The 14,215-nt window shown below is 55.9% G+C and overlaps 1 protein-coding gene across 1 annotated transcript in view; it reads right to left on the reverse strand.

Moving 5' to 3' along the window:
* Positions 1-388: 388 nt before the first annotated feature.
* The window catches only part of SCN4A (sodium voltage-gated channel alpha subunit 4), a 42,434-nt gene continuing 28,607 nt past the window's right edge, over positions 389-14,215 (reverse strand). Inside the window, exons 17-26 of the mRNA XM_019279930.3 lie at positions 10,839-10,968; positions 10,372-10,526; positions 9,083-9,256; positions 8,311-8,433; positions 7,800-8,078; positions 6,538-6,591; positions 4,942-5,079; positions 4,287-4,391; positions 3,342-3,612; positions 389-2,909 (exon numbers count right to left, since the gene is read on the reverse strand). Of these exons, the coding sequence (XP_019135475.2) occupies positions 1,720-2,909; positions 3,342-3,612; positions 4,287-4,391; positions 4,942-5,079; positions 6,538-6,591; positions 7,800-8,078; positions 8,311-8,433; positions 9,083-9,256; positions 10,372-10,526; positions 10,839-10,968 (2,619 nt within the window). The 3' untranslated portion in view covers positions 389-1,719. The remainder of the gene's footprint in view (positions 2,910-3,341; positions 3,613-4,286; positions 4,392-4,941; positions 5,080-6,537; positions 6,592-7,799; positions 8,079-8,310; positions 8,434-9,082; positions 9,257-10,371; positions 10,527-10,838; positions 10,969-14,215) is intronic.

Raw genomic sequence — 14,215 nt, forward strand, 5'->3', positions numbered from 1 at the left:
ACAAGGGCACGGGACGAGCTGAGCATCCCCAGCTCTGCCACCTGGCTGGCGGCTCATGGCTCCGAGCCAAGCTCAGCACCTCTCCTGGCCAGCCTGGCCACGGGGCATCCGTGACAGCAGCGCCCAAAGCAGCCCGGGAAGAGAAGAGAATCATCAGAGTACAAAAAGACAGAGCCTTTGGCTTCAGGAACAGCCCTTGTTTGAACTGGAAGAGGTTTTGGTTCGTTTGTTTTGATCTCAAGAGTGGGGGAGTTTCCCTCTTGAAGGCAGAAAGTGGTCAGAGGTGAACTTGGGGCCTTTTGCATGTTTTTCACAGAATCACAGAATGGGTTGGGTTGGAAGGACCTTAAAGCTCATCCATTCCACCCCCTGCCAAGGGCAGAGACATCTTCCACTGTCCCAGGCTGCTCCAAGCCCCGTCCAGCCTGGCCTTGGACACTGCCAGGGATCCAGGGGCAGCCATGGCTGTGCCAGGACCCTTTTCCTTGATTTACTTTCCTTTCGCTCACCTGTGTGAAGAACAGCAAGTCCCTTTTCCCCCTGGGAAAATGCTCCTCTGCCTGGAGGTTTCCTGGTGAGGACCTTCCTGGCCCGTCCTGAACGTGCCACAGGGGCCTCTCCACAGCCCCAGCCTAGGGAAAGATGCTCTGCCTGAGGATTTTGGGATTCACACCCCAATGGGGTCGTTTATTACATGGAGCCACCTGGGGCTTGGGTGGGATTTAGGGGACCCCTAAAGCAGCTCGTGGAAAAGATCGTTCAAACATCTGCTCCGATCCTTTGGGGTCCATCTCATTAATTAATACTAATGAAGAGGACATTGGGAACGCCAACCAAGAGCGCTCCAGTGGGACCATTCCTCTTGCAACAGGGCTAGAAAAAAAGACCCTTGAGAGTTTTGTCCCTGGGACTGGGGATTCTTGGAGGACGTTTTCCAAACCCTACCTTTGCTTTCCTGCCACAAACCCTGGATGGAAACGGGAAAACAGAGTAAAACCTGACTATAAATAGTGTTTACATTCGTCCTGCAGAGACCTGAATGATTTCTGGTTTCAATGCATATTCAGAGACCTTGAAAACCTGATATTTAACCCTGAGAACAAACCTGCAGATGCTTTGCTTTGGCTTTGCAAACCAATTTTTAAGACAGAATTGCACTTTCTCTTGTACGTAACAAAAAATAATCATCAAGCTTATTCAGAGGTTCAAAAGAAAGGTGCTACTTTAAGACTTTGAAGATTTTTGTTCACAAAACCTTGTGTTTTCCGTAATTATTCTTAATATTATTTCACTTGGCTCATCTCTCACTGGTTGCTTGGCTGCACTGTGGAAGAATAAAATACAGGAAAATCTCTTAACTGTGAAATAACATTAATAAATAATTACTTTAAGTGAAAGGACAACCATACTCTTCTGTTCGTGTCTGAAAAACATCGTTACCGTGATGAGATCATTTCAAAACTAACTTGTTTCTCTTTCACTGACAGCAGATTTCACATTTGAGTTCTCATAAGAAAAAGAATTAAACTCTTTGCAAGTGCAGTGGGCTGTAAAACGCAGGATCAGGAGGAGATCCTGCTCTGAAAGTCAAGGTGGTTGCTTGAAATATCTGAAATTAGCTCAATATCTAAGATCTAAAGATCTGTGCATGGAAGAGCTTTGAACAGGAGACACAGATGAAGCCTCTTTGGGCTGGGCCAGAGGTGGAATCTCCTTGTGCTACACCAGCGACTCTTTCACCACGCGTTCCTTATCCCAAGCTCGTGCTTCCTCAGGAGCATCCTGGCGCGTCTCTGAGCTGGGAATGGGCTCGAGGCCCAAGGCAGGGGCTGTCTCCACGTCTGTCCCAGTGTTCCCATAGATCTCCTGCATTTTGGTGGCGATCAGCCCTTCCTTCTCAGGCGCGTCCTCGCCCAGGGGGTCCTGGCTGTGCCTGTACATGTAGGACGCCTGCTTCACCGAGCGCCTCAGGAGGTACCTCCGGAAAGCCCTCTGGATCTTGGTAGCACAGACCTCCTCGTGTTTCCTCTTCAGGGTGGTGGTGATGGGTTCATAGGAAACCTTCGAGGGGTTGGCAGCCATGAACTTCTCCTCCATGGTGGCCTTCAGGGCATCCATCTCTCCTGAGTCTCCCAGCACTTCCTTAGTCAGGGCAAAGAGGATGTCTAGGCAGTGGATTTTGTCCCCAGCAACCATTGGTAGATCCATGGTGACGAGTTTGATCTTGTTGGGCTTGGGAATTCTGAGTGGCTCCTGCAAGGTGTCCACAAAGTCAGACAAGGTGCTGTAGGCGATGAACTGGGTGGCGTCTGGGTCAAACTTCTCCCAAGTTTCATAAAACATTTCAAAATCGTCTTCGCAGAGGGGCTCGCTGCTCTCCTCCGTGGCCACGTTGAAGTTCTCCAGGATGATGGCGATGTACATGTTCACCACGATGAGGAAGGAGATGATGATGTAGCTGCAGAAGAAGAAGATGCCGATGGAGGGGTTCCCGCAGTCTCCTTTCACAGAACTCCCGGGGTTCTCCAGCTCAGGGTCGCAGTCCGGGGGGCCGCTGTTGAGGATGGGGTTGAGGAGCCCATCCCACCCTGCTGACGTGGTGATCTGGAAGAGGCAGATCATGCTGTTCCCGAAGGTTTCGAAGTTGAAGATGTCATCGATCCCCGACTCCTTCTTGACGTAGGCAAAGTTGGACATCCCGAAGATGGAGTAGATGAACATGACGAGGAAGAGCAGGAGGCCGATGTTGAACAGGGCAGGCAGGGACATCATTAGGGCAAAGAGGAGCGTCCGGATGCCTTTGGCTCCTCGGATCAGCCGCAGCACGCGGCCGATCCTCGCCAGCCGGATGACCCTGAAGAGGGTGGGGGACACAAAGTACTTCTCGATGATGTCCGAGAGGACAATACCTGTGGAGGGATGAAGGACAGGTGAGTTTGCTGTGCCACCAGTGGGAGGTGAGGGGGAGCTGCTCTGCTCTGTCTGGGCAGACACAGGGAGGTGAGGCCACCTCTGATAGCTCCTCCAGTGACAGGGAAAACATTAAAAAATAACCTCCGAGCACAGGCCCAAGGGTTAAACTCTGGCTGCTCTGTTTCAGAGAAAGAGAACACCAAGGGAAATAACACCAAGAAGGAGCAGAGAGATCCCCAGCCCCTCACCCTGGCCTGGGGTGGCCTCACATCTGTCATATCTCAGGGTCCTGGGGGCTTGGCCCTGCTCAAAGGGTCGGTGCAAGCAGGGTCCAGTGACAACTTGGTGGCTGTGGATTGGTGAGACCATTGCCACTCTTCATTGTCCAGTGGGATCCCTGAGGGAGTGGTGGGAGCAGCGGGACTCACCCAGGATGGAGAGGATGACCACCACGAAGTCGAAGATGTTCCAGCCCACAGTGAAGTAGTAGTAGCGCAGGGCGAACATCTTGAGCACGCACTCCCCGGTGAAGATGACGATGAAGACCAGGTTTATCTTGTAGAGGACAGAGGTTTTGAGCTCGCTCTGGTCATCTGTTTCCACCATCATGGTCACCATGTTCAGGCAAATCAGGATCATGATGGTGATGTCAAACACTTGCTTGGTAACGAAGTCGAACACCTTCCCTTGGAATTTGTTCTGCCATGAGGGACACGAGGGTGATGATGGAGCACCAGAGAAGAGGTGGGAACACATGACAGACACAGCAAAACAAAAACACAACAGAAAGAGAAGAAGGAACCATATTTGCAAGTGTGGGAAACCTCAGGGTTGTGGCCAGCACAGCCCCAAAAGTTACGGGGGGAGGATTCCCAGCACCTCTCAGGATGGAGCACCCCTGGGAATGCCACGGCCAGGAGGAGTGGGCACAGGGTGCAGTCCTTGCTAATTACACCCACAGCTGATAGGGCACAAATTAACACACAGGAAGGACCTCACTTGTGCAGGGATACAAAACCCAAAGCACAGCTGAGAGTGTTTTGGCTGGACCAGGGTCCCTTCTGGGGAGTTGAAAGCTGAGCTTTCCTAGAGCCCAACTCCCTTCCAGAGAGGAGCTGGGGGGAGCCAAACTAGGAAAAAAACCAAATTCCTGAGAAAGAAACCCCATCACTGCCCTTGCCAGCAGACCCAGGGCTAAAGAGCAGACCCAAGGGAGGTGGCTCTTGTGAAGCCCCAGCTCTTGGCTGGTTCCTGTCTGAAGAGTCACAATGGGGCAAATGGTCTTCCCTGGACCCTTCTTGTTCCCTTTGGGACAGCTGGTGGCTTGCAGTGTTCCCCGCGTGCTCCGCTCCAGGAGGATGAACCCAACGTACCGATGGCCTGGGGATGGGCTTCTGGGGTTTCTTGGATCCCAGCTTCTTCATGGCATTGTAGTATTTCTTCTGCTCTTCCGTCATGAAGATGTCTTTGCCTCCAAAGTACAAAGGGAATCACTGCTGTTAGTCTCGGGAATTCTCCTCTTCCCACCAAGTGTCTCTGAGCACGTCCCTTCGCACCAAGTATCTCCAGCCCCTCAGAGACCCTGCTGGGAGCAAGGTGTCCTCTCTGTGTCCTGCAGACCTCGCTCAGCACCACCAGTGTGCTCAGCTCTGCCCACCCTCCACCTGCTCCCTGCCCTGGGGTGTCAGTCCTGAGCTGCTGGCTTGGAAGCAGAAGTTGAGTCTCAACTTAGTCCACAGAAAAATGATCCCGGGGTGGGAAAAGAAAATAAAAGTGATGGCCCAGGCAAGAGAAAACACAGCCTCCCTTTGCTTCCTCCCTGTGCACCCATAAATTAAGTCCTCTGTAACTGCTATGACCAGGACACAAAGCCCCACATGCCGTTTGTCCAGTGCAGGAAGCCACTAATGGATAAGAATCCTGGGATCCATCCTAATCCAGGGCATGGTGGCCCTGGCCCCATCACCCCACCACTGTGCTGGCCCCCTCCAGCCTAGAGCAGCACCTCAGGGGCCAGGAAATACTCATCTTTTTCTTCTGCTGGTTGAAGTTGTCGATGATGACGCCGATGAAGAGGTTCAGGGTGAAGAAGGCACCGAAGATGATGAAGATGACGAAGTAGATGTACATGTAGAGGTTGATCTCGTACTGCGGCTGCTCTTCAATCTGGCCAGGAGAGACGGGAAAAGTGAGACTGATTCTGTCCCCAGAGGTGGTCCCCAAGCCCCCAGACAAGGGCTTGTGGTGTTTGGAGAGAGCCAGGGGGTGGCTGCTCCAAAACTTTTGGCCGTGTGTTCCCAATGAGAGCAGCCACGGGAAGGGACATCCATGTGACACCGGTTGAGGGCCAAGGACATCCTGACCCCTGATCCCACAGCACGGGCAGGGGAATGGGAAAGGATGTCCTTTGCAGTGATATTAATGAGCAAATGAGTTTCTAATCAGCTGATTATGAATCAACGGCTGAAATTTATCTGAGAGGGGAAAGGAAAAGGGTGAGTCCATGGCTGTGTACATGATGCCCAGCACAGCGGGGTGGCACAACCCTGCACAATGCTCCTCATCCTGAGGAGCATCCCTTAATCCTGCTCTCTGACCAGAGACATCCCAAGGTGACCCCATTGACTTCCCCCATTTTGAGGAAAGCTCTTGGCAGAACAGGGAGGATTTTCTCCCAAACCAGCTTTGCCCCAGGTGGGGCAGAGGCCTGAAGGATTTTCAGAGGGTGATGGAAGGATGCTAAAAAAGGCAATGAAAACAACCCTTCAGGCCTGTGGGTGTGTGGGGTGACCCCCAGTGTGATTGGAGAACAGTAGGAAACCCCTCCTGCTGTGGGGACAGTTTTGGGGATGGATCAAAGTAGGAACAGCCTTTGCGCAACACTCTTCAAACACCTGGGCTTTTTTAACAACTCACTGAACCCAGTGGTTGAACCCAGTGGTTGAACGCTGGCTGCTCTCTTCTCATAACCCATTACTGCTCAAGGCAAGCCAGGCACTTTCTCCAGGATGGGATGAGCTTTCCCAGCTGGAGGGGTCAGGGAGGACATCAGGTCACAGCAGAAGGAAGGATGAGCCCTCCAGGTTGGAGCAGTGGGGGCAGAGCAGGGATTTTGGCCCCTGGAACTGAAGCCGAGCAGACTCAGCCCCAGCTCTGGGGCGGGGTGGGAGCCCAGTGTGGGGCCTGGACACAGGTGACAATGACATGGGTGGCACAGGGACACGTGGCTGCCCTTTTTGAGGCCGTGCACCTCAGCAGGGGGACGTGGTGGCTGCCCAAGTGTCTGAGGCCAGGTTGGACAGAGCTTGGAGCACCCTGGGAGAGTGGAAGGTGTCACTGCCCACGGCAGGGGATGGCACGGGATGGTTTTTAGGGTCACTTCCAACACAAACCATCCTGGGATTCCATGAGCTGATACATTTTGGGGGTTTCTCCACCCTGTAGCCCACAGCCTGGCTGAGGTCATGGGTGGGATGCAGGCAGCCGCCAGCACCACAGGGCAGAGCCAGAGGTGATGCTGTAGCCAAGGATCCATCCCAGCCCCAGTTCTGGGACCCCGATCCCAGTCTGCCAAGGGGAATCCAACCCCTGGAATCAGCAACGTGTCCCTGCGTGTCCCCTCACCTCGCGTGAGTCCACGGCTGCGTACATGATGTCCATCCAGCCTTTGAAGGTTGCCTGTGGGAAGAGGAACGGTCGGACTTGGAGTCTTTTCCAGCATAAAGGATCCTGTGATTCTATGACAGTGGAGAAGAATGGATTTTCTGGGAGGTGTTTGGGGCTGGGAAGAAAGGGAAGGTGATGGGGGTGTGTGGGGTTTAGCTCTGAGCACTCCTGCTTCTCTGTGGGAATGGCAGGAGAGGGACATGGGTTGAACCCACAAGAAGAACGTCCCAGAAATATGGAAATTCACATGTGACTATTCATGGGCCATTCTGGGGCTGAGGCTACCGGCGACTTCCCAAAACACCACTGCAAACCAAAAGATGAAATTGACTCTTCTCTCCCTTCTCCTCTTGACTTCAAAGTCATTTTCCCAAAGGCAGAGCTGTGCCAGGGCCAGCTGCCTCCTCTCCAGTCCCAAACTGTGCCACCTCCATAGCCCTGACTTCCATATCCTGGCTCTGGTTCTGCTGGATCCCCATCCCAGTGGGGCGGGGGACTACACCAAATATTTTACAGGGTCCTTCACAGCCTTTTGCTGCTGATTTGTTAAACAAAAGGTCTGCACATCTTGTTTCCTGAATCTGATGGAACAACAAGGCTGAAGAGGAAGCTGAATTTAGAAGCAGGGTCATCAGCTGGGGTTATTTTCCGATGCTGCAGCCACCAGTTCCCCTGGATGCGATGGGAGTAGCCCCAGCCCGCCCCATAACGGAGCTCACACCTATATTTTTATTAAAGCTGTGGTGAGCAGTTCCCCTTTGCTGCCCGGCCCAGCTGTGGGGAGTTCAGTGGAACCCGGCTGCCCACAGGGGACACGTGCGCCCTTTTTCCAGTCGTCACCCGCCCCACGCAAAGCCCCACAACCTACGGCTGGAGCAGACTGAACTTTCCAAAGGGTGCAGGGGTGACAGAGCCTCTCCTCCTGACTCCTGCACCCCGTGCTGTGCAGAGGCTGCTCTGCCACGCCAGCCTTGGTGCTGTCTGCACTCATCTGTAGCAGTTCCCTGGTGACACCTTCCCCTCCCATCTTCTACCCTGTCTCTTTTCCTCCTTGGCTAGGAGAAAACCCCTTCCTAAGGGTTTTTTTTTGGTGTTAAAAACCAGCTTTGGAGCTAAGAAGCAGCTAAGAAACCCCATCCCACGTCAGCCCTGATGCTCATCCCACTGCCCTGCTAGGGCTCCACGCGTCTTGGACGGTGACACCGGATGTTGTGACGTACCACCTGCAGCAGGGACAGGTATCCCAAGCCCACGTTGTCGAAGTTGACCTTGACGTTGACCCATCTGACCTCGTTGGTGTGGAGCAGGGCCATGCAGTCGCTCTTGTTGTTGACCACGTCGATGTCGAAGACCACGCCCGTGGTGGTGTTGACACACCTGTAGTACTTCCCCGCGAACAGGTTCACCCCCATGATGCTGAAGATCAGCCAGAAGATGAGGCAGACCAGCAGGACGTTCATGATGGAGGGGATGGCGCCCAGCAGGGCGTTCACCACCACCTGCAAGGGGAGAAAACACCTTGGGGGCCTGGATGGGGCCTTCATGTTCCCATGCCCCAACCTTGCCCTTCCCAGCAGCACCAAGCGGGGTCAGACTGGACCAAAGGGACCTTAGCATTGATCCCACCGATCTGGAGGCCCCTGAAAACCAACTGGGATGTCCCTGGTGTAGGGGACTGCTGAAGGCTCTCATGTCCCTGTCAGGGCCAGCAGCACATGGGGACGCACTTACCCTCATGCCCTCAAACCGGGACAGGGCACGCAGGGGTCGCAGAGCCCTCAGTGTCCGCAGGGATTTGATGGCTCCCAGCTCGGAGTATCCCAGCCAGTTTGCTGTCAGGCTGATGAGGGACACCTGGAAGAAGCAGCCCAAGTGATCAGCAGCACCTCAGGTGGAAACACAACTGCAGCTCCTGCCCTTCCCTCTCTCCTGGGTCCCTTAGGCTGGTGGTCATCCTCTAGCCCCAGGACACAGACATCAAATCCTTGGGGTCCCTGGTGACCAGACACCTCAAGGGTCACAGAATCCCAGAGTGGTTTGGGTTGGAAGGGTCCTTAAAGACCATTCAGTTCCACCCCCTGCCATGGGCAGGGACACCTTCCACTATCCCAGGCTGCTCCAAGCCCCGTCCAACCTGGCCTGGGACACTTCCAGGGATCCAGGGGCAGGGTGACACCTCTTGAGTGTGAGGGTGGAATTGATGTGGACACAGAAAGGACAGGAAGGACAGATTGCTCTGTCATGGAGCACTTGGGAGCCCTTGTGTCCCTTCACAGCTTTACTTTTCTGGTGGAACAGCAGGGGCTGTTCTTGGCTTGGGTGTAAAACAGAAGAGTTTGAAAGTGGAATGAAGTGGTCCTTCCTGTCGGGACCATTATTTTAAGTAATGTTCTAAGCTCTCATTCCACAGCCACCCCTTTATCCTCCAGAATACAATCTGGGTTCGTTTACAACAGCCCCCAACGCCCCCAAGCCCCTTGGCTTGGCCCTGCTCATCACGTACATCCACAATGAGGAAATCCAGCCAGCACCAGGCATTGGTGAAGTACACCTTGAAGCCGTAGGCCACCCACTTGAGCAGCATCTCGATGACGAAGACGTAGGAGAAGACCTTGTCTGCGTATTCCAGGATGGTGCGGATCACCTTGTGCTGCTCGATGTAGATGTCCTCGAAAGCCTGCAAGGGGCATGGAGCTACGTGACAGTCATCCTTCCACGGGACCTGTGGCATCCCAGGGCACACCCCCACTGGCATCCCCCTGCTTTCCCCAGGGCTCAGGAAGCTGGGAGCCTAAGGATGGCTGGCATTTATTCATGGACCTGATCAACGTGGGGTCCAACTCCTGTTTGCAAGTCCCTGTTGGCTTTGTGGGGTTGGATCCAAAGCGAAGCTTCACTGAAGCCAAAGTCCAGCTGCAGCCAGTTCCTGGGTGTCTCAACTCAAACCCCAGGATGCCTACCCACACCTTGGGATGCTTTGGGAGGTTTGAAAATGCCCTGAGGAGTTTGGGTGAGTGCTACACCCCTGTGTTGGGTAAGCAGTCAGAGGTAGGGGCGTGGTGACCAGGTGTTGCACAGCTGGCGTAGCTCAGCTTTCAATTCCTGCACCAGCTACAACCTCAGACATCCCCAAACCACCTCAGAGCGAGCTGCAGACATGTAAAGTGTGTCTGAAAACCCTCTCAGTCCCTCTGTTCTCCTTCCCTCTCTCTTCACCTCCAAACCTGAAGAGAAGTTGGTGTTTCCTGGGTTAAATCCGGCCCAAACACTCGGCACCAGCACCAGGCCAACACACAGATGATGAATTAGGCTGATTTAATGGAACACCTGGGTTCTGAGAGGGGGCACCAGGGGCTGATGGAGGTGCTGAGCAGCAAAATAAAAACCATGAACTGCTTGTCAAGCACCTCCCAGCAGCTGGTGCTGGCGGTGGTGAAATGAGGACCCACACGAAGATGAATAAATGGTTCAGGTGGTTCATAGTTGGCATAAGAGCAGGAGTGGGGGCTGTAGGCAGTGGCATCCCCTCAAGCCCATGGACCACATGGTCCAGAGATGCTGGGGAGGGGTGACCAGGGCGTACCACAACTCCTGGAGGATGTTTAGATCCCCTCACAAGGCTGTACCTTGGTCTGACCTGAGCCAGATGGAGTTTGAAGTCAAACATCTGCCCACAGCTGGGTCACTCGGCACAGGAGATGCCCAGGTCCTGGGCTCTGTCACCTCCCTGGGCTCCCCCAGGCTGGGGAGCTGCTGCAGAGCCCTTGGGACAGGGGGAAAGGTGGCACCTACCAGTGCCCCACTGCTGAGGAGGATCATGAAGACGATGAAGGTCTCGAACCAGTCGTGCTCCACGATGCGGAAGCAGGTCTTCCTGAGGTTCCACCAAATCTTCCCCTTCTCACTGGTGATGTCCACGTAGAGGCAGGGAAACCTCTTCACACAGCCTGGGGACACAGGGCCTGGGGGTCACTCCTAGCCAGGGTGGTCCCACTATTCCCAGTTTTATTGGCATTTTAAACCATCCCTGGCGGAGGTTGGACCAGGATCCTGCTGGGCTTAGGTGGGTGCATGAGGGGAGCTCCATGGGGACATCTCTGTGGTGGTACAGGAGGATTTGGAGTTCTGGCTGAGCTCGGGGAGCCTGGGGGTCCTTGTGCTGCAAGAATGGGCTGGCAGTGGCCCCTCCACGCCCTTTTCCCCTCTCCACACCCATCTCCCCCTGCCCACAGGGTCTCCAGCCCTGCTCTGCCCCTCACCTTCGGTGAAACATTCCTCGGGCTCGTTGCTCTCCTCGGCCGCCTCGGCCACCTCCTCCTCCTCGGGCGCGGGGGGTTTGTAATCCACTGTGCTGCACACGGATGAGGCGTTGTCGCTGGACAGGGGGTTCTGCAGAGGGACAGGAATTCAGGCTGGGCTCCGGGGCTTTGGCTGCCTCCAGCCATGCTCCTCCTCCCCCAGAGAGCCCAGGCAGGACCAGGTGGGTGCTGGGACCCCCTTGTTTGGAGGATGCTCCGAGTCCCCCTCCATGGACACACAGCCCAGAAGCTGCTGAGTCATCCAGGGCTGCAAACCCTGGAGGATTGGTGGTATCTGAGCTTTGCTTTTCACCCAGGTTCAGAGGAGCAGAAGGTCCCTGATCCCAGCCTTCCTCCCAGCACAGCAGCTCCATCTCGCATCCACCCGTGCCACCACCTCAGGCTGATTTTCTCACCTCCTCCTCCTCCTCTGTGTGTCCCCATCCAGGAATTGCTCTGCCAGCCCCCCTTTGGTGCAGAAACCCAAGCAGCCTCTCCTCTGTCCTCCCTCTGGCTCGGCTCGTGCCAAAGGGCCCTCAGCCCAAGGTTCACCCAAGTTCAAAACCTGCATCCCAAATACCTCTCCAGCTCCATCCTGCTCCACAGCTCCGCTTGGCTGCCTTCCCAGACACCACTCAGCAAGGCCCAGAGGGGCTGATAACAAGAGAAAACCTTGGCAAATCCCCTGGGATTCTTTTTCCTCCTTTTTTTTTTTTTGCGTTCCGAGAAGCCCTCGTGCAGCACTAGAGGAACCAGCAGATTCCCCAGCCCTGCCTCTCCTACCTGGGAGCAGCAGGAACCAGAGGATCCTGGGTGGGTATTTCCAGCACAGGAAGGTGTTGGCTTACACGGGAAGGAGATAATCCTCCCCCCAGGCTGCTCCTGCTTTTGGTAGTGCACAAAGGAGCTGCTCCAGCCTCCAAAAACCAGGGAAAAGCCCTGGGGGTAAACTGAGGCACCGTCACTGCCTGCTGCTTCAGGGGCCACAGCCGCATCTCCGCGAGATGTTGCTTTGGGGACCTTTGGGGACATGCAGGAGAGGACACAGCAGCAGGGGTGGCACCAGCTGTCAGCTGGTGGCTCCCAAGGGCCACGGGGACCACCCTCAGTGAGGCTGGGCGGGAGGGGCAGGAGGGGCAGGGGGATTTGGGAGTCTCAGCACGGAGCCAGGCAAGCTGTGACCCCAGGGAAGGACACACAGGAGCCACCTGCCTCCAGGACAAGCCTTACAAAGGGTCAGGGTGGGGACAAACCAGTGCAACTGCCCTGGAGATGTGGGGGAAGGTCCAAAAGGGCCTTGGACGGCTCATGGAATCCAGGAGTTCTGTGGGTGGAGCTCGGGGCAGGTTCTCTTGGGTGGGGACAGGGATAAAACCCATCCCTTGGGGCTCCTGAGCCGTCGCACTCCTGGAACCAGCAGGTTTGGAGGGCAATTTCCATTACACACCCGGTACAGCCTCTCCAGCCCGGCTGGGGCTTTCCCCCAATCCAGAGCTTTCCCATCCTTGGTGCTGGACGCCCTGACTCACCCCAGGACCCCACAATCCACAGCACTGAGAATCATGGAATTGTTCAGGCTGGAAAAGCCTTCTGAGACCATCGAGTCCAGCACTGCCGAGGCCACTGCTGACCCCTGTCCCCAGGTGTCACATCCACACGGCTCTTAAACCCCTCCAGGGATGGGGACTCCACCCCTGCCCTGGGCAGCTGTGCCAGGGCTGGACACTCCTTTCAGTGAAGAAATTTTCCTTAATCTCCAACCTAAACCTCCCCTGGCCCAGCCTGAGGCCGTTCCCTCTCCTCCTGTCCCTGTTCCCTGCCAGCAGAGCCCGACCCCCCCGGCTGCCCCCTCCTGTCAGGGACTTGTGCAGAGCCACAAGGTCCCCCCTGAGCCTCCTTTGCTCCAGGCTGAGCCCCTTTCCCAGCTCCCTCAGCCCCACTGACAACACCCCTGTGCTGCACCACATCCCGGGACACATCACCCTGCCCTGCAGGGTGGGATCCCCAGGGGAAAAGCCCCTGGAAGAGCCCTGGGCCCCGGCACTGATTCTGCGGAGCCGCAGACCGGGCTGGCGCCTCCTCGCTGCTTTGAGCTGCAAAACAGAAATCCACCGCCAGATTGCGAAATTGCAGCTGCGATGATCCTGCCGCTGTCATTTCCCCGAAGAAGAGCTTTTCCTTGGAAAGGAGCTGCTCTGGAAGCGGAGAGGATTTCCCAGCGTTGTCTGAGCAGCCCGTGCGGAGAAGCGCCGGGGTTTGGGATCGTCACGGCGGGAGTGTCCCCGGAGCGGGCGCTGCGCGGGGCTCTGGCTCCATCTGGAGCTGATTCCCGGTGTGTGAACACACCCGGCTGGCACCGACTCCCCCCGGAACAGCGCAGGGCTCCCAGCAATTAGCACCTCGCTGCTAATTGTCATTTCATCTTATATATACAGGCTGGGAGAGCGGAGGATGTTCAGCCTGGAGCAGGGAAAGGTCTGGGAGAGCTTCGAGCCCCTTGCAGGGCCTAAAGGGGCTCCAGGAGAGCTGCAGAGGGACTGGGGGCAAGGCATGGAGGGACAGGACACAGGGAATGGATCCCAGTGCCAGAGGGCAGGGATGGATGGGAGATTGGGAAGGAATTGTTCCCTGGGAGGGTGGGCAGGCCCTGGCACAGGGTGCCCAGAGCAGCTGGGGCTGCCCCTGGATCCCTGGCAGTGTCCCAGGCCAGGCTGGACATTGGGGCTGGGAGCACCCTGGGACAGTGGGAGGTGTCCCTGCCATGGCAGGGGATTGGAACTGGATGGTCTTTGAGACCAATTTGTCATTCCATGACAAATCGAAGCCCATCGTTTCCCCTGCCTGGGCTGGGCCCCTGTTTTTAATGCACGCCCTTGGCTCCCACCTGAGTCAGCTTTGACTGAATTTAGGCACCAAACCTGACAGCCCCGATGGGCTGAACTGGTCTTTACGGGTTGAGAGGTGCTCTTTGCCCCCTGCATGTGCCGGGGATGGCTCTCAGAGTTTTTCCATGCAGTATTTCGGAGCCGGTGCCATCAGCTAAACCCAGCCCAGAGCTGTGCCAGGACAGGGCCAATGGCTGCACACCAAGGTTTTCCCACCTGCTGGGAAGCACTTCGTGGTGGCAGGGAGCTGAGGTCCCTGGGGACCCCATGGAGCTGGCAGGGTGTGGGGTCCCCCCTGCCATTGTGGCCAGGTTGGCATTGGCATCACCTCTGCAGCACACCCGCTGTGCTGGGCGCTGCTGCTGTGGGACTGGGGTTGTGGCAGGAAAAATTTGGGGGAAAATGCCAATGCTCAGCCCTCCTGGTGGCAACACTGAGGGAGCTGAGAGCAGC

The sequence above is a fragment of the Corvus cornix genome, chromosome 27 (assembly GCF_000738735.6).
Source record: "Corvus cornix cornix isolate S_Up_H32 chromosome 27, ASM73873v5, whole genome shotgun sequence".
Lineage (NCBI taxonomy): Eukaryota > Metazoa > Chordata > Aves > Passeriformes > Corvidae > Corvus > Corvus cornix.